Source organism: Hippopotamus amphibius, chromosome 6 (genome assembly GCF_030028045.1).
Source record: "Hippopotamus amphibius kiboko isolate mHipAmp2 chromosome 6, mHipAmp2.hap2, whole genome shotgun sequence".
NCBI classification, from domain to species: Eukaryota; Metazoa; Chordata; class Mammalia; order Artiodactyla; family Hippopotamidae; genus Hippopotamus; species Hippopotamus amphibius.
Window position 1 is genome coordinate 149236578 of NC_080191.1, and position 20535 is coordinate 149257112.

The 20535-nt window shown below is 39.5% G+C and overlaps 1 protein-coding gene across 1 annotated transcript in view; it reads right to left on the minus strand.

The window, feature by feature from the left end:
• The window catches only part of SPATA16 (spermatogenesis associated 16), a 213308-nt gene that overhangs the window by 13773 nt on the left and 179000 nt on the right, over positions 1-20535 (minus strand). Inside the window, exons 9-10 of the mRNA XM_057737812.1 lie at positions 16979-17143; positions 14146-14229 (exon numbers count right to left, since the gene is read on the minus strand). Of these exons, the coding sequence (XP_057593795.1) occupies positions 14146-14229; positions 16979-17143 (249 nt within the window). The remainder of the gene's footprint in view (positions 1-14145; positions 14230-16978; positions 17144-20535) is intronic.

The following is a 20535-nucleotide window of genomic DNA, read 5'->3' on the forward strand; positions in this document are numbered from 1 at the left end:
TTGCCTTTTGGTATGCCTTGTAATTTTTTTCTTGATAGGTGGACATGGTGTACTGGGTAAAAGGAACTGCTATCGATAGACCTTTAATAGTGTGGTCCTCAGCTGGGAGGGGAGGGGAAGCATCCTATAGTCCTATGATTGGGTTTCAGTCTTTTAGTGAGCCCATGCCTCTGGGTTGTGAACTTCACAAGTGTTCCTCAGTTTTTTCCTCCCCCATTAGGTGGGACTGGATGGCTAGTGTGGGCTGGAGTTGGGTATTTTCCTTCCTCGGGTAAGTGAGGCCCTGATAACACCCCAGAAGGTGAGGCTCTGTTTAACTGGTTTCCTCTGAGGGAAGACTTGCTAAGAAGGAAAGAGTTCTCTGGCATATTTCAGAGTGGTTCCTTTTCCCTTCCTCCTTCCAGAGGTCCAAGGGGATTTTTCTCTGATATTTACCACGGGAACCTGGTTGACCTCCTGGAGGTAAATCTCATAATATTGTGTGACTCCTGCTATGACTGAGTCTCCCTAGAGTTTTTAATACTTAGAATTGTCTGCACTGAACATCCAGCAATTTGTTAATTATAATTCCAGCTTCCCAACCCCAGCACTGGTTCCCACACAGTTTCTGCTCATGAGTCTCTGCTCCAGAAAGCCACATCTCCCTGTATTCACCTTAGTCTCTCACTTTTTGGTAGCAGTGGTTTATCCTATGTTGACACTGTCTTATAGATCCAAGAAGAGTTATTGATTTTTTCAGTCTGATCAACTTTTTACTTGTTTTTAGGATGGAGTGGTGACTTCCAATCTCCTTATATGTGGAACTGAAAAACAACTCCCTGTATATTTAGAATCATATTATATGATATTATTTTTGCTTGCACCATCAAACATAATGAAGAGGAAAGTCTATTCTTTTTATTCATATTTTTGCTTGCTGTGTTCTTTCAGTTATCTTGATATTTTACGCTTCTTTCTTTTATTGTTTCCTTTCTATTTAGAGAATTTTCTTCAGCCATTTTTTAGGGTAAGTTAGCTGATGACAAATTCTCTTAGTTTTCCTTCATCTAAGAATGTCTTGATTTACTCTTCATTCCTGAAAGATATTTTGATTTACTCTTCATTCCTGAAAGATATTTTTGTTTGATATAGCATTCTGTGTTGACAATTCTTTTCTTTCAGTATTTGAAAAATGTGCCACTTATTTCTGGCCCCCATACTTTTTACTGAAAAATCCACTGTCACTCAAATTGTTTTTCCCCTATTGTTAGTGAATCATTTCTTTCTTGCTGCTTTCAAGATCTTTCTCTGTCTTTAATGTTTAGAAGTTTGACTGTGCTGCATCCTGGTGTGAATTTGAGTTTATCCTGTTTGGGACTCACTCAAACTCCTGAATCCATAGTTTTCTGTCTTTTGTCAAATTATGGAAGTTTTCAGCTATTATTTGTTTGGGTACTTTTTCATTTCTGTCCATTTTTGCCTATACTTCTGGGGTTCTGATAACATGAATATTAGATCTTTTGTTTTAGACTCACAGCTTCTTGAGGATCTTTTCATGTTTTTTTTCCAATCTGTTTTCTCTGTTGTTCCAACTGGGGTAATTTGTATTGTCTTGTCTTCAATTCATTGATTCTTTCCTCTTTCCCCTTTATTCTGCCATTGAGCCCCTCCATTGAGTTTTTTTTTTTTTTAATTATTGCATTTTGCAGTTCTGAAATTTCTATTTGGTTCTTCTTAAGTTTTCTATTTCTTTGCTGAGATTCTCTATTTTTTTTTATTGATGTATAGTTGATTTACAGTATTGTATTAGTCTCAAATGTACAATATAGTGATTCAAAATTTTTATAGATTGTACTTCATTTATAGCATAAAATGTTAGCTATATTCCCTTTGCTGTACAATATATCCTTGTAGTTTATTTATTTTATACATAGTAGTTTGTACCTCAATCCCCTACCTCTATCTTGCCCCCCCTTCCTCTAGTATGTTTTCTATATCTGAGTTTGTTTCTTTTTTGTTATATTCGTTTTTCTTTTTAGATTCCACATATAAATGATAACAGTATTTGTCTTTCTCTGACATTTCACTAAGCATAATAGTCTCTAGGTCCATCCACGTTATTGCAAATGGCAAAATTTCATCCTTGTTTTATGGCTGAGTGGTATTCCATTGTGTGTGTGTGTATATCACACACACATATATACCATATCTTTCTTGTCCATTCATCTGTGATGGGCACTTAGGTTGCTTCCATATCTTGGCTATTATAAATAATGCTGCTATGAACATTGGGATGCATGTATCTTTTCAAATGAGTGATTTTGTTTTTTTTGGATCTATACCCAGAAGTGGTATAGTCATATGGTAGTTCTGGATCATATGGTAGTTCTACTTTTAGATTTTTGAGGAAACTCCATACTGTTTTCCATAGTGGTTGCACCAATTTACATTTCCACCAAAAGTGTACAAGGGTTCCCTTTTCTCCACAACCTCACCAACAATTTGCTATTTGTGTTCTTTCTAATTTCATTCTTTCACATGTAGCTGTCCAGTTTTTCCAGCACCACTTATTGAAAAGACTGTCTTTTCTCCATTGTAGATTCTTGCCTCCTTTGTTATAGGTTGATTGGCCATAAATGTGTGGGTTTATTTCTGGGCTCTCTATTCTGTTCCATTGATCTTTGTATCTATTTTTGTGCCAGTACCATACCATTTTGAGTACTGTAGCTTTGTAGTATAGTTTGATGTCATATATTAAAATTTATTTAAGATGTTTCTAATTGCTCATTAGAACATTTTTATGATGGCTGATTTAAAAATCTTTGTCAGATAATTATAATAGCTGTAACATCTTTGTGTTAGCATCAATTGATTGTCTTTAATCATTCAGTTTGACATCTTCCTGTTTCTTGGTATGATGCCTGACCTTTGATTGAAATCTGGACATTTGGTGTATCAATGTTATGAGAATCTGGATCTTATTTAAGCCTTCTGCATTAGCTGGATTTTTCTGACACTGCTATGGCAAGAGATGGGAGGGACACTGCTGCATTAGTGCCAAGTGGGAATAGAATTTTAGGTTCTACACTCAGCCTCCATTGACACTTGAAGGAGGGGTTCCTCATTACTTCTGGGTTGGGTTGAGCATTCAAGTTCCTCACTGAGTTTCCATTGATACCTCTCTAGCAGTACCTCATCACTGCTCCCCATGTGGTCTCCACTGACATCACATCAATGAGGGAGGTGCATGATCGTTGGTGGATGGTGAAAATCCTGACCATCTACTAGGCTTCCTCTGACACCACACCCAGTGGGAATGAACATCCAGGCTCCCTATTTGGTTTCTTTGACACCACCCTTTTAGGATGGGAAGGTTGAGACACCTTATTATAGCCCAGTGAGGGTAGAAATCTAACTCCTCACTTGGGCTTTGCTGACATGGATGGGGCTGGCCTACCATTTTTTTCTGTGGGTTCTGGCTGGAGTAGAATGATTATTGCCCAATAGTTTTTTGTCTTACTAGGTTGTCTTTTTCCTTGTCCTTTGGCTGGAGGGAGTGGGATTTTGTTGGGGCTTTTTTTGTCTGCACATGTTAGTGTTTCTGAGTTACCAGGTTTCGTCATCGACAAGTGTGGAATGTATGAGGCAAAAAAAAAAAAAAAAGAAAGAAAAGGAAAATCCAGTGAACACAGTCCCCATGTCTCTATGTCATTTCCCTTTTCATTCCACCTTTCAGAGTCTTATATTTGTTTTATATATAATGTCCAAGTTTATACTTAATGTGAGGAACAGGGAAAAGCATATCTCCTCCATATTCCTGGAAGTGGAAACCCTCTATCATGGCTTTTAAAAAATGATTTATGATCTCTGTTCCTCAGGGAGATGTACTTTTATTTCTTGAATCCATTTTCCTAGTTGCTCCTAGAAATTTTCATCAGGGTGATGCAGTGAATCACTGAAGCTGAAGGGGGTCTCCTCTCAGGTATTAGAAAGTTAAAAGCTTCTTGAATTCCTTTCAGTTCAGTAAGAAAGAAGCCTAACTTTATCATACCTCTGGGTTAGGATCTCTAATGTAGGTTCATATGCATCTTTTCATCAGCAAACTCATGTTCTTCTCCAGAATCTCTTCTCCAGCAGAAAGCTATTTTAGCAGAGTACACATACATTTTACACATCCAGCTTTGATGATGCTGAGAGATTTGGGTATGTTGATGTTTATGGCATTCGTGTATGTTTTTGATTAGTCTTGTTCCCTCCTCCACATGCACCATTTTAAGAAACTCATAATCAGAATGATAAATGACCCATTCCTTCCTTTAGATGAAAGGTATAATGAGTACTCTATAAATGACTGAATGAGCGACAAGTCAATTGTTCTGAACTCTGTATTAATCCCACTTCCAATACAGAATGGAAGATGTCCTATGGTTCATTTAGCTACCAAGTGGTATAAGCTGATATTTTGTTATTCTCTAGAATTATAAAGGATTGTAAAGCTCAATGTATAAAATACATGCAGTAAAATGCTGGGCTTCCAAGCAAAGGAGATACTTAGGTAATTTAAAGAGAATAACTTTTAGAATGAACAACGAACTCACTCTTCAGTTCAATATGAAATTGAGATAAATGCTCCCCTCCCTTGCCCCAGAATATTTCACTGAATTTCTGAAAGATGCATTTTTAAAAAGCTTTTCCAGAGATAAAAACACTAATAGGTTTGGAGTAATATGAGCGTTTCCAATTTCTGTTTTAGTTACATCCCTATATTATTAGCTCACTAGTGGGACAGGCAGGGAGGGGGTCCTGGAAGTGGAGAAGTAAACAGTGAGCTGCTGTCCAGTACTGGCCACAAGGCCTCTGTGCTGTGAGGTAAGGTGTGGAGGGGTTACAATGGTATGTGCTTCTGAAATTATGTTTTCATTGAGATTCTGGTGCATTTCAATGTGATTATTTAGGTAATTCACTGGAAAGTGACCCTTAGAGTAACAGTAAATACACTACAGGAATAATGAGACTTCCAAGCTGTTTTCTTGGGGTGCTGATGTTGCAGGAAGAAGGGAAATGGCAAGCTATCAAAGCAACCTAAACAGGTATGTCCATAAAGGGGGCGATGGTGAAGGAGGACAGTGAGAGTTGTATGATCCAGGGGATGGTGGGTGCCACGGATTTGGTCAGGCAGCTGCTGCAAAGCAGTCTGGATAAGTCGCCAGCTGGGTCTATGAGCTGTGATCTAGAGAAGGACAGATGCCTGCAATGCTTTATCCCACTCACTGCTGAAAAGCAGACTCAAAGGTTGTCTCGTTGGTTGCCTTACAATTCTGAACTTGGGTCAGGCAGTGTTCTTCGTGCCACTGACTTTTAGTAGCTGCATTTGGTTTACCATAAGTGTTCTAGCTAATGACTAGGAACAGAGCCTTTGACCCAAACAAACCAGATTCAAAACCAAACACTGTCCCTACAAACGTAGGCTTGTTTCCTTGTTAATTCTATGAAACTCTTTTCTTCATCTTTCCAAGGAGAGATAATAACATATCTCGCATAGGATTGTTGCAATCATTAAATGCAGTAACTTCTTGAAGTGCTTGGCATATACTAAGACATCAATAGTCATCACTGATATTTCTCATCTCCTTATTAACTTTTTATCACATTATTAACTTAATTATTTGCCGGAAATAAATTTTTTCTATAGCTTGTTTCCATTGTGATAGTTATTCAAAAGCAAACTTCAGACTAACATAGTTTGATAATTTGTTGGATACCACAGTATTTTATTAAGTATGTGAGCACCTAATAAATGGCTGATTAGTTTTGTCTGTCCCTTGATAGCTTCTGGTTAAAAAGACACAGCTCCTGGATTCATGCTTCCTAGATGAGGGCCATGCTAGATGCGACTCCTGCACAGAAATGTTTCTGCTTCAGAAATTTCCTGCCAAACCATCAAAGTTTTAGAATACTTTCAGCCAACAAAGTACAAAAAAGAGGTACTCCTCGTTTTGGAAAAAAAGCCAAATACAGTGGAAAGTGAGTGATTAGGAAATGCAGCTGTTAAAATGTTTAACAAATTAACCACATACTTCAAGTCAGAGGAGAAAGGTGTTGTTTGGTTTAAATGGTGATTGAAATCCACTGTCTGTTTGGAGTGTTGCACAGTGGCCAGGGGAAGTGACCAGAACCAAGGTTTTCGGCTTTCTGCACTTGCCAGGCTGGACGTGGCTTTGCTGTACCTTTGAGAATGGGGTCCTCCCTCCAGGTCTGACAGCCTCGGGGCTCAGCCTCTGACCATAACCAGGAGGTTCTGCCAGGGCTTTGGCGGCAGCTCCTCCACCACAACTGCCAGCTTAGCAACGTACTGGCACAGACTCATTTGTCCCAGGAACCTCAGTGATTTATCCCAGGCACCTGGCCTCTTTAGCCCCTTGGGTCTTGCTTCCCTACCGCCTTCCCCTTGGCATGGTCAGCAACAAGAGCACTTCAGTTTCTGTGCACAAGCTGCATTACGCCACGGACGGAAGTGCTTAGCAGGGCTCCGAGCACACACCGTAAAGGAATTCGGAGATATGCTAATAAGGAAGCCCATAACCATAAGCTGAGAAGATTCACAATCAAATCACAATAAATCTGTGGAGACTCCTTAAAGAACAAGACACACAGGAAAAGCCTGATTGCTGGAAAAACTGCTTTGCAAATGAGCGGTACGGTTGCTGATTCTTTGAAAAGACAGAAGTACTGTCAGAGAGACTCAACTGCAGGCCCCAACCACATATTAGCCCAGATGACCGGCCAATGAATGATAGCACCACATGTGCAAGCTCTCTCTGCACAGTTCCTGGAAGGACTCAGGTTTGAATGCTGATGTGGAAAGTAAATAGAATGTTCCAATTTGTTCTCCCTCTTCAACCAACTGCCCCAGCCCATCTCCCGAATTTGTACTCTTCCCTTCTTGCTCTGCCTATGTCAACAGCCTTGCACAGAACAGAGTCGCTAAGTGACGTGCAATTCTATACCATTTTTATCTTAAAAGACTAAATTAGTCATTTCTGTATGACGATGAGTATGATTTATAACTTAGGATTTCGAGATAAAAAGGAACCCCCAAAGCTAAATAGTGGATGTTTTAAAGATATCCACCTTAACTCCATTCATTGGACTCATTAAAGATTATGATGTACTGTGTTATATTTTAATATTTGAAGAAATTTTTTAAGGTAGCATTTCTTCTCATGAAAATTTATAGGATCATGATTAGATGCTGAAGTATTTCTCTCATTACTTTTAAAATAACAAAGTTTTTTTTCTCTTTATTTAGTCTTAAGTCAGAGATCTAGAGGCAGAGCAGAATAAGACAATATTTTATGTCATACCAGATTAAATTCTGATCTTTGCAGTGCGAAATTTAGATGAAATGTAAACGAAGAGCCATTAACTTTGTCTCCTAAGTTGTAGACAGTGTTGCTTAAATGTGTCTCTAAACTGAGTCTCTGGTGAGATGAAATAAGAATGTTCCAACTTAACAGTTGGTACTTTTTTTTTTTTTAAAGACTGCTTTTTCTAAAGATTCCTTTTTTCTATTTCTCTTCAGGGCTAGTTCATAATGCTTCAAAGAGCCTTAGGATTCAATGCTAAGTAGTACAAAATAATAGACTCTGAAGGTGGTAAGGGTATGAACACACTGTTTCTCAGTAGGTGGTGACTTGCCCAAGGTCCCACGAGTGGGAGCTGAATTCACGGTGAAGAATTTGTAGATTGAGGCTCTGTATTCTTTCTGGTTATAGATGGCAAACAAAGGAACACAGGAGGAGGATTCTTTATGGCTGGATTACAAATGTAGACTAAACCGAAAATTCCTGTGACTTCTTTGGCTCAGATTGAAAGAACTTTATTTTGAGAATTGAAGATAGACAAACTGGGGTAGTTTATGGCCAGCTTCCGTTTTGATTGGAGGTCACTGTAATTCCCCATTTGGCCTCACACCTCAATGCTCAGCCATACAGAAAACAAGGCTGGTCAGTTAGGCTTTTTCAGGTTGCACAAAGCTTGGACTTCTATCAAGAAAGAGATTAGGCTCTAAGGCCAGATCAAGTCCTGGTTCCACCACTTACTGGCTGTGTGACTTTAGGAAAACTGCTAAGCTTCTCTGTTTAATAAATTATACCTTTTACCTTATGTGAGGGTTAGTGAGTTGGTTGTGTAAAGTGAATAGGACAGTGTTGGCCCATAATAAGAGCTCAGTAAACATTAACTCCTTTCATTTTGAGGGTCTGGCTTTCAAAAGACCCGTTTATTCAGAGCTGAGGGGGGATTTTGAATCTTCAGTTCAATATCTTTATTTTACAGGTGAGAAAACTGAGGTCCAGAGAAAGGATGTGGCTTCCGAGCTAATCGGTGATAGACCCAGGTCTCTGAATCACTAGTTCAGGGTGCTTTTTACTGTACAAGCCTCCCTGTAAATAAGCCTTTGTTCTTCTTATGGACAGAAGATCAAATTGGACCACTTCTCATATCCATGGTCACTATCTGGGTTCAAGGTTCAAGCCACCATTATTCCTCCCCTGTATCATTGCAGTAACCTCCTAACTAGTCTCGCTGACTCTACCCTTGCCGCCTGCAATCTGTTTTCAACTCAGCAGCTAGAGTGTTTTTCGTTCTTCTGTTTGACAAAGCATTATATCCTCTCCTCTCTCACTGCATCTCGTATTACTCTTGTCATTCTACTCCAGGCACCTTGTGCTCCTTGCAGATCCTTGTACAGGACAGACATGCTCCAATCTCAGGGTTTCGCATCTGCTGTTTCCTTTACTTGGAATACTTTGTATATTTGCATGGTTTGCATTTCTTTCAGATATCTGTTCAGTCATCACGTTGGTGAATCCTGCCCTGACTATTCTATTGTAGTTGCAATCATCTGGTACTTTCCATTTTCCTTTCCTGCTTCCTCCAGCCATGGCATTTATTACTTATATTCCACATTTCTTTAGGTAGTTTATTGCCTACTTTTCTCTAGCAGAATGCAGACATCATGAGGGCACTGCTTTTTCATGGCTGTATCTCCAGTGTCTAGAACAGTGTCTGCCCCAGACACTGAATGAACAGGAATGAGCAGTGTGATAACAGGACCTGTGGGATAGTCAAAAGGGTGTGTTTTCTCAGGTATCTTTATTATAGACTAAAACTAAGCAAAGTGTGATACTCTTATTTAAAGAATCCTGTTGTGGGATGGGACTTTCCAGCACAAGAAAATTTACACTTTTTTGACATAGTCTGCTTATTTTTATATTTGCACAGCTAAAGCAACATACATATATCTTTCTGGAGTTAATTACTGGAAAGGAAATACTCTGTAAAGCCAAATCAAAACAAGAGCCACTTTCCTAAAACTCTATAAAGAATACACAGTATTTTAGTTCTGATGAATTAGGAAAAAAACCCACAATTGTCTCATTCTTTCTCTTTCTGGGTTCTTAGAGAAATCTCAAAGATAACAAAATATAGACAGGAGGTCAGCACTCATAAATCAGACTTCATCTTGGTAGTCTTTTTATAGACCTATAACAAAGTGGAGCCCTAAAAATTGTGTTAGGTAATGGGGATTCTGACAGACCCTTTAACCCCATGGAACTAGGAGGTGCTGCTATAATTCTGCTGCTTCAGATGAAAATTTCAAGTGTTTTCATTAGGTACGACAGCTGTTTCTATTACAGATAACAGATCTCAGAGGTGGTGATGCTGATATCAACTTCTAGTGGGCTCAGAACACAGAGTAGCTTGTACAATTAGCTTTTTTTTTTTAATTATTTTTTTTTCCTGCACACGCAAATTAACTCTGTGGCAGTAAAAGGAAATTACTAACTTGCTACTGGAATCATCTGAAAGTGATACTATCAGGCTTTGTAGAGTCATATTAACCAAATTAAAAGCCCTTGGGAAAAATTTGGCACCCTGTTCCTTCCCATTCACATCTTCCTAAAGACCTCTCGGGAGCTTTCGTTTAGAAAGCTAGGATCATTACCCGGGCTTTTAATTTGGAAAGATTGGCTCCTCATCAGTGAGTCTTTCTAGATACCCAGTGGTTGGGTGGAGTCACCCTGACGTGTTCCAATCTCATAGGCCTTGACTTGACCACACTCCTGACTCCTACTTGCTTTCAGGTATGTTTTCCAGTCCAGGTTCCTGATCCACAGCTCTACTGCTAAAGCTTATCTCCAAGACGGATGCTATCATTTCATTCTCTCCACAAACGCACATATCACTCCTCCTTGGAGAAGTGGAATCTATTTTTCCAATCCTGTGATTCTGGGCTGCCCTGAGCCTGCTTTGACTGATGGAATATGGTGGCAGTTGCTATGCCAGTTCTGGGCCTAGCCTTTTAGAGGACTGATGGTTTCTACTTTCTTTCTCTTGAGATACTTCCTGTTGGAAATCAGCTGTTCCACTGTTTAAAGCCTTCTTCACATGGGGAGGCCACATTTAGGCACTCTAGTCAGTGTCTCTGCTGACTAGTATTAACTGTCAACCACATGAGTGAGCCATCTTGGAGTCCAGTATATTTTAGCCTTCAGGTGACTCCAGCCCCAGGCATAGAAGCCATCTGATTGAATTGCATGAGAGGGACTTCCCTGGTGGCACAGTGATTAAGAATCTGCCACCGTTGCAGGAGACACAGATTCGATCCCTGGTCCGGGAAGATCCCACATGCCATGGGGCAACTAAGTCCATGCGCCACAACTACTGAGCCTGTGTGCTACAACTACTGAAGCCCACATGCCTAGAGCTTGTGCTCTGCAACAAGAGAAGCCACCACGATGAGAAGCCTGTGCACTGCAACGAAGAGTAGTCCTTGCTCGCAGCAACTAGAGAAAGTCCATGTGAAGCAATGAAGACCCAACGCAGCCAAAAAATGAATGAATGAGTGAATTGCATGGAAGACACGAGCAAGAACCACCTAGCTGGGTCTAGTCAACACATAGACCTATGAGAGACAATTTTGTTTTGCTAAACCACTATGTTTGGGATGGTTTTTAACACAGCAATAGATAACTGCAATAAAGGCAAGGTGTGAAGCCACAAGTTGTGCTCCTATGAATGTGGGCATTAGAACACTAGCTTAGGGTGAGGTGAAACTGGTGGTTATCTACAAGATGCAGACAGGTATAGACAAGTGTCAATCACTGTTCCACCTTTTTGGCTAGTCCCTGGAATTTCATAATTGGACTATTCTATTACCTCTTGGATTTGTAAATATAAATATTTACTGTACAAATGCAAATATTTCTGGGAGGGATAATGCTGTAAACAAGGGTACAGCAAACTTGTTTTGTGTAGGGTCAGATAGTAAATATTTTAGACTCTGTGAGCTATATGGTCTTTATGGCAATGACTCAACTTGGCCAAGGTGACATAGATGATACTTAAGTGAATGGCATGGCCTGTGTGCCATAAACTGTATTTACAAATATAAGTGGTTGTTGTTTTGACCTGTGAGCTGTAGTTTGCTACCCCCTCTGCTAAGCAATTATTTCTATAGTCAGCTGAAAAATTTATATTACTTGACTCTCACGAGCATTGGATTTGGTTTACCTCTAGCTCCAGTTCGTCCTGCCATTCCTTCTTAGTTTCCTTTGTAGAGTTCTCCTCCTAAATTTGAAATGTGCTCCTCAAGGCTCTCTTCTTATTATATGCTCTTTCTCTACCATGTCACCCACTCAAATGATTTCATTTACCACCAATTTGCCAATGACTTAGAAATCTTTTCCTCTAATCAATCTTCTATTCAGAACTCCAAACTCCTGTATTTCACCTTGGATATCTTGCCAACACCCTAAGTTCAATGCACTTTTGTGCCAGTTATTAGCCTGTTGTCTCTTAACTCCAAACCCACCCTTCTATAATTAGCTCTTTGATGCTGGAGCTGGAACTCTGCCAACACCATTTCTGTTTTGCCAGCTCCTCGTCTCTGTCAGTAGGGGGCGATGGAGGGACACTAAACTCAAAGGCTAAAAGAAGGACTTGCTGCTGCTTGTTTATTTGCTGCGGACTTCCTCTCTGCTTGGGGTTCCTGTGAGCATCTATATATTCAGCAAAGCTTCTTTGCTCCGGAAACATACATTCTTTTCTGTAGTAGCAGTAGAATCTAGTTTTTCCAAAAGTTGCCAGATTACCCCCATTAAAACTGCCTTCCTTCACTCCCCATCAGCACCAGTGACTTAGTGCCCCCTCCTCAGAAGTCTAAGTCTCAGCCCTTCACGACCCCACCTCCAAGCTTGGAGATACTTGCACCAGCTAAACAGCACCTCCTAGTAGGAGATCTGAGTTTTGGCCCAGCCAGGTCCCTGCTCCAAATTTCTAAGTTTTAGCAATTGCAACTTCTTCTCTTGGATTCTGCAGCCCTAAGGACTGGTAGCTGCTTCCTTTAATTGCTTCCTCGGTGATAAATTATTGTTTTCCTTTGCTTTTTCAGTTACCTATTTCATACCCAGTTAGCTATTCTTTACATTAAATTTCTGTTCAAATATCTGGTGTGGTTTCTGTCTCCTGACTGGACTATGAGTTTATGTTCTCAGCTAAAAGCTGCTTCTCTGACGTATTGATATATCCTTCCTTTCTTTGCACCAGCAAACCTCTCCCTATTCCCTGCCCAGTGGCTCAAGCCCAATGTCTGGACATCATTCTTTTTCTTTTCTCTAAACTCCTGTATGCAATCAGTGAATATGGCCTGTAGATTTGCTTCCTGAATACTTCTTATATCTGTCTGCTTCTCTCCATCTCGATGTCCACCGCCGTAGATCAAGCCACCACCTTATAACTGATCTCCCCACGTTTCTGTAACCCCAGTCTGTTCTCCCGCTGCCCCCTAGAGGTGTCTTAAAAATATTTTCCAGATAAATACTTCCTGAAACATTCCAAATCCTTAGCATAATTTATAAGACCTTTTGTGATTTGACTTCTCCTGCCTCTGCACTTCATTTTGAGATATGTTCCTTTGTCAGTTTTTGAATTTGCCATGCTTTCTTAGCGTTCTTGGTACAAACTTTTCCTCTGTGTAGAAATCTCCCTTTTCTTCTGGGTAACTATTACTAACCTTTAAAAGTTGTATAAATACCACTTTCTCAGAGGTGGATTTCCTGATCTCTGAGACCAGATTATATTCCTCTATTTGTTTCTGTAGATCACTAAACATCCACGTTTTAAATATAGTGTTCAGTGAACTTATACATAGATGTTTAATAACTCTCCTCTTTTCTAGGTGGTAAGGTCCAGATAGGCAGGGGCTGTGTTTGTCTTGCCCAGCACAGTGTCCTTAACACACAGTGTTCTTTCAGGCATGGTAGATATTCAACAAATATTTGCTGAGTTCAGTTGACTTCTGTTCTATACATTTATCACAGGGCCTCTGAATTGACAGCAGAAGACACATTTCTGCAGATGCATCAGAATCCCTCATGGCTGACTTTAGCTCTGAAACTGAAGGCTTCTTTGGTTTGTTTTTCTCACATCTCCTAACACCAGTTTTCCCTTTGTGGATTCTTACCATGATTGGAGGAGACTGAGTGGGGAGTCGGTTGATCAGAATTTATCACCTTCAGCTGGATTGGAGACCCAACACTACTCCTTCCTATATTGTCAGAGGGCCCCGTGGGATCACACAAGTCTCCTGAGTGCCTGGGGCCAGGTGCATCTCAGTGCTTGTTTTGCATAATTCAGGTAACCGATGAAGGGATGTTCTCCTACTTCTAACAATCAGTATGTTACTCCTTCACCCCAAACATTAATGTGCTAGTTTCTTTGTAGTTCCCTGAAACGTAGCTGTTATTCCTCAAGTGACAATTATGGGAGAAAGGGTTGGGGAGCGAACTAAAACATTGATGAAGGGGCTTGAAAAAAATCTATAATAACCAATAATGAAGGAGCAGATAATGAAAACAGAATATGCAAAGGAGCATGGTAAGAGACCCATAAAAGCATATGACCACAGTCAGAAAAGCAGCAGACCTGAGGGAACAGAGTAAATAAGTCCATCTCTGATTTTGGCTGCACTTCCAGGGAGAGGGCTGCATTTATTTTAAAAAGGGAAACTTCCTCTTCTTTTTATCTTTTAAACAGATTTGACCCAAGATGGACATTTTCTTTGAGAATAATATGTCTTTTTCCTTCAGCTGAAAGTTTTACCTTTTGAATTGTATTCCACACACGTTCTTTATTGTTTCTTCTTCCTTCAAGGGTGTCCATAGCATCTGCCATTAGTGACTGCAGCTGTGGCACCAAGATAAAAATTATCAGTGTGGAATTCATACAGAAATAACTTCTCTAAATACACAGATTAAAACCTAATTAAAAAATCATTTGTACGCTGATGATTTTATTACTGTTCTTTCCGACAGTGAACGCTGCCACCTCATCTCTGCTTCAGTCATTACCAAGTATTATTGCAGATATAAAATATTGAAACAATGGCAAGATTCTTCTTGAAAATTTGTAGGAAACATATAGGCTTTAAAGTAGTAAGTGTTGATGTTTTGTAAAAACAGATTTGGGTTGTAAAGAATGAAGGCGGTAGTTAATTCTCTCAGGAAATGGCATGTAGTACATGAACGCGCTTTAGTATTTTCTCCTGGGGCTAATATATCATAATCTGAGGCATCATGCAAAAGCTCCCCAGAGGACCACGCTAAAATTGTGTTGTTTTATTGCCTCTTAAAGGATCTAGCTCGTTTAAGTTCTTTTACTATTCTTTTCTAAAATTTCAAAATAACCAAGATTTCTCCTTAGGTTCCATTTCAAAGGCAAGTTTAAAAAAATTCCACCCTTTGTCCCAAACTGCTGTATTTCAGTTTAAAATAATCCTATACACATGTGTGTATGTGGTTGCAACGTCAGGAGGCCACATCAAGCCATGTGTCATTCAAAGCTAAAAAAGGAAGTTCTCTAAAAAGAGCATATGCCAGTTCAGTTCACCATGGCATCATGAACTCTTAGCTAATCTTTCTGTTCTTTAGATATTGCAGAGCTTAAGCAGGAGGGTAGAGAGTTGAGTCACTCAAAACTTCTGCTGAGTAGTCACTCTTTCTATGGCATCATAAAAGTTATTTCGAGGATTTATTATCTAGGTTAACCCATACTTGGAAGTTGGAAAGTAAAATCTATTGCTTAAGTGATGAAATCTTGAAAGACAAATGATTTTAAAATATTTGGCTTGCACATATACATTCCTATACATTTACTTTTTTTCTAGTAGGTATATAAATTATGAAAATATCTCATGAAATCCTATTTTCCAAGGTTTCAGGTAGTGAAGTATTGCACTAACATGTTAGTTAGGGATATCAAAAATGCTCGTTTTGTGGTTTTTTGTGTATATGTAGAAATGTAAGTATTTCCAGAAAAAAGAAAGCCTCAGATGTGTGGTTAAGAAGACCTCAGTGCAGAAAACTCCCCTGTATTTTTCATTTAAATCTTGAATGTGCTTTTCAGGAAGACGGGATCAACACTGTGCCAGCTTCTTAAATTAACATTTTCTTCACTTCCTCTTATCTCAGAGGAGCATTAATCATCTAAAATTGGCTATAATATGCACTTTGAAAGCTCCACACTTACTGCACTCCTGAATGCCTCATGAATGGTAGGATAAACACTTAGCCTTTTAGAAGGGCGTTCTGTGCACACAACCATAAAGGTTTAGGAAGGATTATTGCCAGTTTTGACTTAGTAATTTCTTGACTAATAGACTTTTTTTTCCCTCATAGCTTTAATGTTTAGTGTGTGGAGTTTTATTATTTGGCTACTCAAGACAGTTTTATATGTTTACTTTGAATATCAGTATTTAATATGCATGTGCAAATTCAGATGCACATTCTAAATGCTGGCAGTTCATTTCTTGATTAATTTGTTACAACTTTAAAAGCCCAAAGAGGGAGGGTTCCTTTAGTTATCTGAAAATTACAGGTGATCAGTTTGGGCTGTTCTCATCCTTGCTATGTGAATTCAGTTCAGGTCCATAATTAGTTTTCGCTACCTTCCATTAGAGCTTCAAAGGAAAGAGCCCTTCCCAGCAACACATTAGGAGCTTTATAGGGAGTAAATTTTACCTTTCCTTGAATGGCCAGCACACTGATTAGTAACTGTTTTTCAAACAAGGTGCTATTGTTTCAAATATTAATTATGGTTATAATAGACACACCTGTTTGAAGATTTGTTCTGTAAGGTATTCAACTAGTTTTTGACAGGCTCTGTGTTTGTTTATTTATTTATTTATCTCTGTGTTTTTTGAGTTAACTGGTCAATTCAGTTAAAAAACCACTCCCCCACTTGACTACATTTTCCCCTTCAGATAAAACAAGTCACTTAACTAAATGTATGTATGCGTGCATGCGCTAGCACTGCCAACGTCTATGTGACGTGAGAAGTGAATAAGAAAATTCTATAGATGATTTTCTAGGGTCTGTTTTCTATCCAGCAATTACTGTTTCTTCCTCTTACTTTTCCATTGAAGAGAATCCTGTATTAATATATCTTGGAGTTAGGAAACAATGTATTAATTTCACTTTACTTGGAAAAAAAAGCCTGGGGGCTTCCTAGGTGGCGCAGTGGTTAAGAATCTGCTTGCCAATGCAGGGGACACGGGTTCGATCCCTGCTCCAGGAAGATCTCACATGCCGCGGAGCAACTAAGCCCGTGTGCCAAAAAAAAAAAAAAAAGCCTGACTCAAAATATGAATAACCAGCCCTCTTCCACATTTTCATACATCACAAAGGTCTTGCTATTAAAAAAAAGAAAGGAAGCTAATCAGGGTGAGCAAATAAAACACACACAGGTGCGCGCGCACACGTACACACACACACACACACATTTCGACATTTTCCAGTTTTTTCATTAGAATGCTTCATGAGGGTTGGGGAGTTTGCCCTCGGACTGCATTTATCATCACATTCTTTTTCAGACCATATCACTCTTTTGTTGGCTCAGGGCTTGTGAAAGGCTTAAACAAAGGAAAACAAATGCTTACCAATTCCGCCTCCTGTTGACTGATGTCCTGCAGATAGGGGATGGTTGCTAGCTCGGCCATTGCTTGATTGATCACCTGGGACTGCTCCTTTACTCTCTGCAGCCGGCTGAGGAGGCTGGCATATTGCAACTTCTCCATCACACCTGAGCATGCACGAAAACTCACCTAGTCTCCCAGTAGAAGGAAATGTTTTAGGACAAAACCACAGAAATAACCTCTCCCTGGGGGTTGAAGTCAGGGCTCGTGGTAATAACATATTAACTCCTCTGAAGTAATGGTATCTAGTGCAAATAAATGTTTTCTTCTATCGTTTTAGAGAATTGTCTGTACTCTTCCTTCAAACAGTTGAATGTATTGCTATATAAAAGCGAACACTTTGCAGGACTGTTGAGAAGAGTTTGCAGGTGTCCCTGCCTAAGGAAGCTGGGATGAGGGGAAAAAGGGGACTGAAACTGAATCTGAACTCCACTGTCACAGTGGGGATCCCACAAAGCTGTGTCCATTTAGAGGGGTGACTTTATCTATGTCACCAAGGCATCATAAGAGTTAAGAGTTCCCCACTATCTTGTTTATACAAAGGAAGATTTCTTATGCAAGTTGAATCCTGAAAAATGTTATGCAAGTAGAATTCTGTCTACCCCAGTGGCTTCCATTAAACCTCCAGCTCTGCTTTTATCTTTAGTTCTCATTGGATGGCCATGGACCCTGGATCCTCTCCTTGTGGCATTGTAGTGATTTATTCTGGCTCCTAGGACCATTCTGGCCATGATCCATCTTGAAATAGACTGTTGTGCACTTGTAAGAAACACCAACCCCCATGAATCTACTGGTATTTTGGGCTTTCTTAAAATGGGACACGCTTATAATTAAGGTGGCCCACCTCTGTGTTTGCTACTGCAGCCATAAAAGAGGACATTACCTTCTCTAAAAAGTTTAATACAAATTGATAGGAGAGACAAAGTTTATCATAAAATTCTCACATCTATGTTTAGGAAAGAGTACTTCTGACATAAGGGGGCATCTAGGTGTTAAAAGAAAAGCCTTGGTTTCCTGTCATGTTTGGAGGGTGATGAGAACTGGGAAGTCACAGGAGGATTTAGTTTGGTGATTGCATTCCCAATCGTGTTGCTCAGGAGTGGCAGGTTGGATGAGTGGTGTCCATTTATGGGGTGGTTCCTCCTGGACCACCTGCACCAAAATCGCTAGGCTTGTTTGTTAACTAGGAAGAGTCCTGGGCCTTACTCAGTGAATTACAATCTCTTGATATGTGGCCCTAGAAATACGAATTTTAGCTAAGTGCCCCACACCAATATTCAAATATCTCAAATTTGGAGAACAAACCACTACCTTAAAGCTTAGTATCTGCCCAAGAACTGTTTCAGTTTGTGCATTCTTACAAAACAGATTTTTTTTTTCCCCCAGAAATTAGAGAAGGCAGACATGACTTTTCCTTCTTAAAATAGAATCTCTTCTAAGCATAAAAATGATCAGAACCTAGCATTACTAAAGAGCGTGGGAATTTTAACTGGAATTTAGAAGGCAGTCCTTTCCGAAACGTCATACCCACATCTCGATTGACAGCAGCCTCCAGAAGTTGGCGCTTTCCTAGAATCTTGGTGATAAAGGAATCGCATTGCATTTGCTGTACTTCTCCCTAACATCTCTCCCTGCCATTTGGCTAATGTCTCTCGATCCCTGCTAACTTGCTCTTTCCAATTAATCATTTATCTGAAAACCTATAAACCCATAGGAACAACGATCGCCAGCTGTGGATCTGAGATCCCTTCCCAGAACTGATGAAATAGCCAGCCTACCCATCGACTTTAAACATGTAGCCAAACAATAGGATACTGTCAAATACCGAAAAGCGGCAGGAGGAACAGTTTTCCTTCTGAAGAAAAATTACTTTCTTTGTCCTTCTTTAAAATAAACAATGGAGCTGGTTGTAGGAAAGTGGTATAGTGACTCAACTCCGAAGAGCAGAAACAACTGTGGCCTGCTTGGGAACATAATCTATCAGTGTAATTTTCCAAAACATCAGGAAAATAAACATAGTGGAAGGCAATGGTGCTTTGTTAGCTTGATGGTTGCATGCATAACAAAACAGGAAGTGCTCATTACGAATACGATACTAGGGAAAGACTACAGTTGACTGCTGAGTCCTCCCTCTCCCCCTCCCCCGACACCAAGCCAAATACAGTTTTGGTTATCAGGAAACTATAGATTAATATGTTACCGATACAAGATTGGGGCTTTTGAGAGATGAAGTGAAAAAGAAATAAAAATTAATAAATGCCAGCAGGAATGCTTTAATTCTGTTGCTTTAAGAAAATAAAGGACATAATGAAACACGAAGGAATTAGCTCACATCTAATGCCAGCAAGGGCTAAATCTAAAGGGAAGTAGCCCTCTCAATGAGGCTTCAGGAGCGATCGAAGGGCTCCTGAGCTGCTGGAGAGAGTGTAATAAAGTGGCCAAGATTGAAGCTAAATCCTCACGTAGGTACAATGAAGGTTAGGCAAATAGCAAGTTCAAATGAAGGCTTCAGCCGAACAATGGTCTAGATTTAATAGCAGGTATGGATAAATGTTTGGAAAATAAGTGGCACAATGTGATACTGCTGAAAAGCAGAGCCCAAGTATTGGGAATGTATTTCCATTTGACATAACATATAGAAACATTAATTGCAAAGAAAAGGGGTAGGAAACATTATTGTTCATTTCAAATATGTATATGTAAACATTTTTTATGCTTCATTTGGAGGAAATTAAAAGTAAAATTAATGAGGTATTCAAAACCTGGTTAGTTAGGTCATTTTTTGGCAAGTCAGCCTGTGAAGGAAGCTTCATGCATGACGAGAGATTTTATTATTTTAACTCTTTAACATTTAGCCTGGGAAGCACAGTACATAAGGTTTTAAACTGACAGCAGCCAATAAAGTTAATGAATGGAAAAGCACAGCAGCATTTGGTAGCACGTGAAATAATTAGGACAAAAATCCAGAGAAGGAAAAATACCATTAGAGCAGAGCTACTGGTTGAATGGGTTTGATGTTTAGTGAGACTAAAAGGCACCAGATAGGAGGGTGGGAGAGTGTTTTAGACAATAACTCTTAAGATTCCAAGAATCATTCTTGTCTAGCCATGTTTTGTGTGCCTAGAAAAGGAATCTATAAAGGTAAGAAAACTGGTGTCAGAGCATAAGGAGAATTATTTTCTGAAACTTAGAAGCCTTATACTAGGAATGCCTTTGTCTCCTTCACCAACTCTTTCTACCACCTCATGGCAAGAGGTGAAAATTCACGTTCCCTGGAAAGTCCTACTGTGGGCAGTAGATCTACTCCATGGCTGGAGATTATATCTCTAATCCTGCTTTTGTGAAGAGATCTGAGCACATCAGTGATCTAAGGAAAAGAATTCAAAATCCACAGGACACTTGCACAATCTTCATTTTAGAAAAATATGTAATCTCAAAGTATACAACTTTTACAAAAAAAGAGAAAGATCTATAAAAGTCCATTTGTCAAAGCAAACAAAAACCAATACAATTAATTAAGA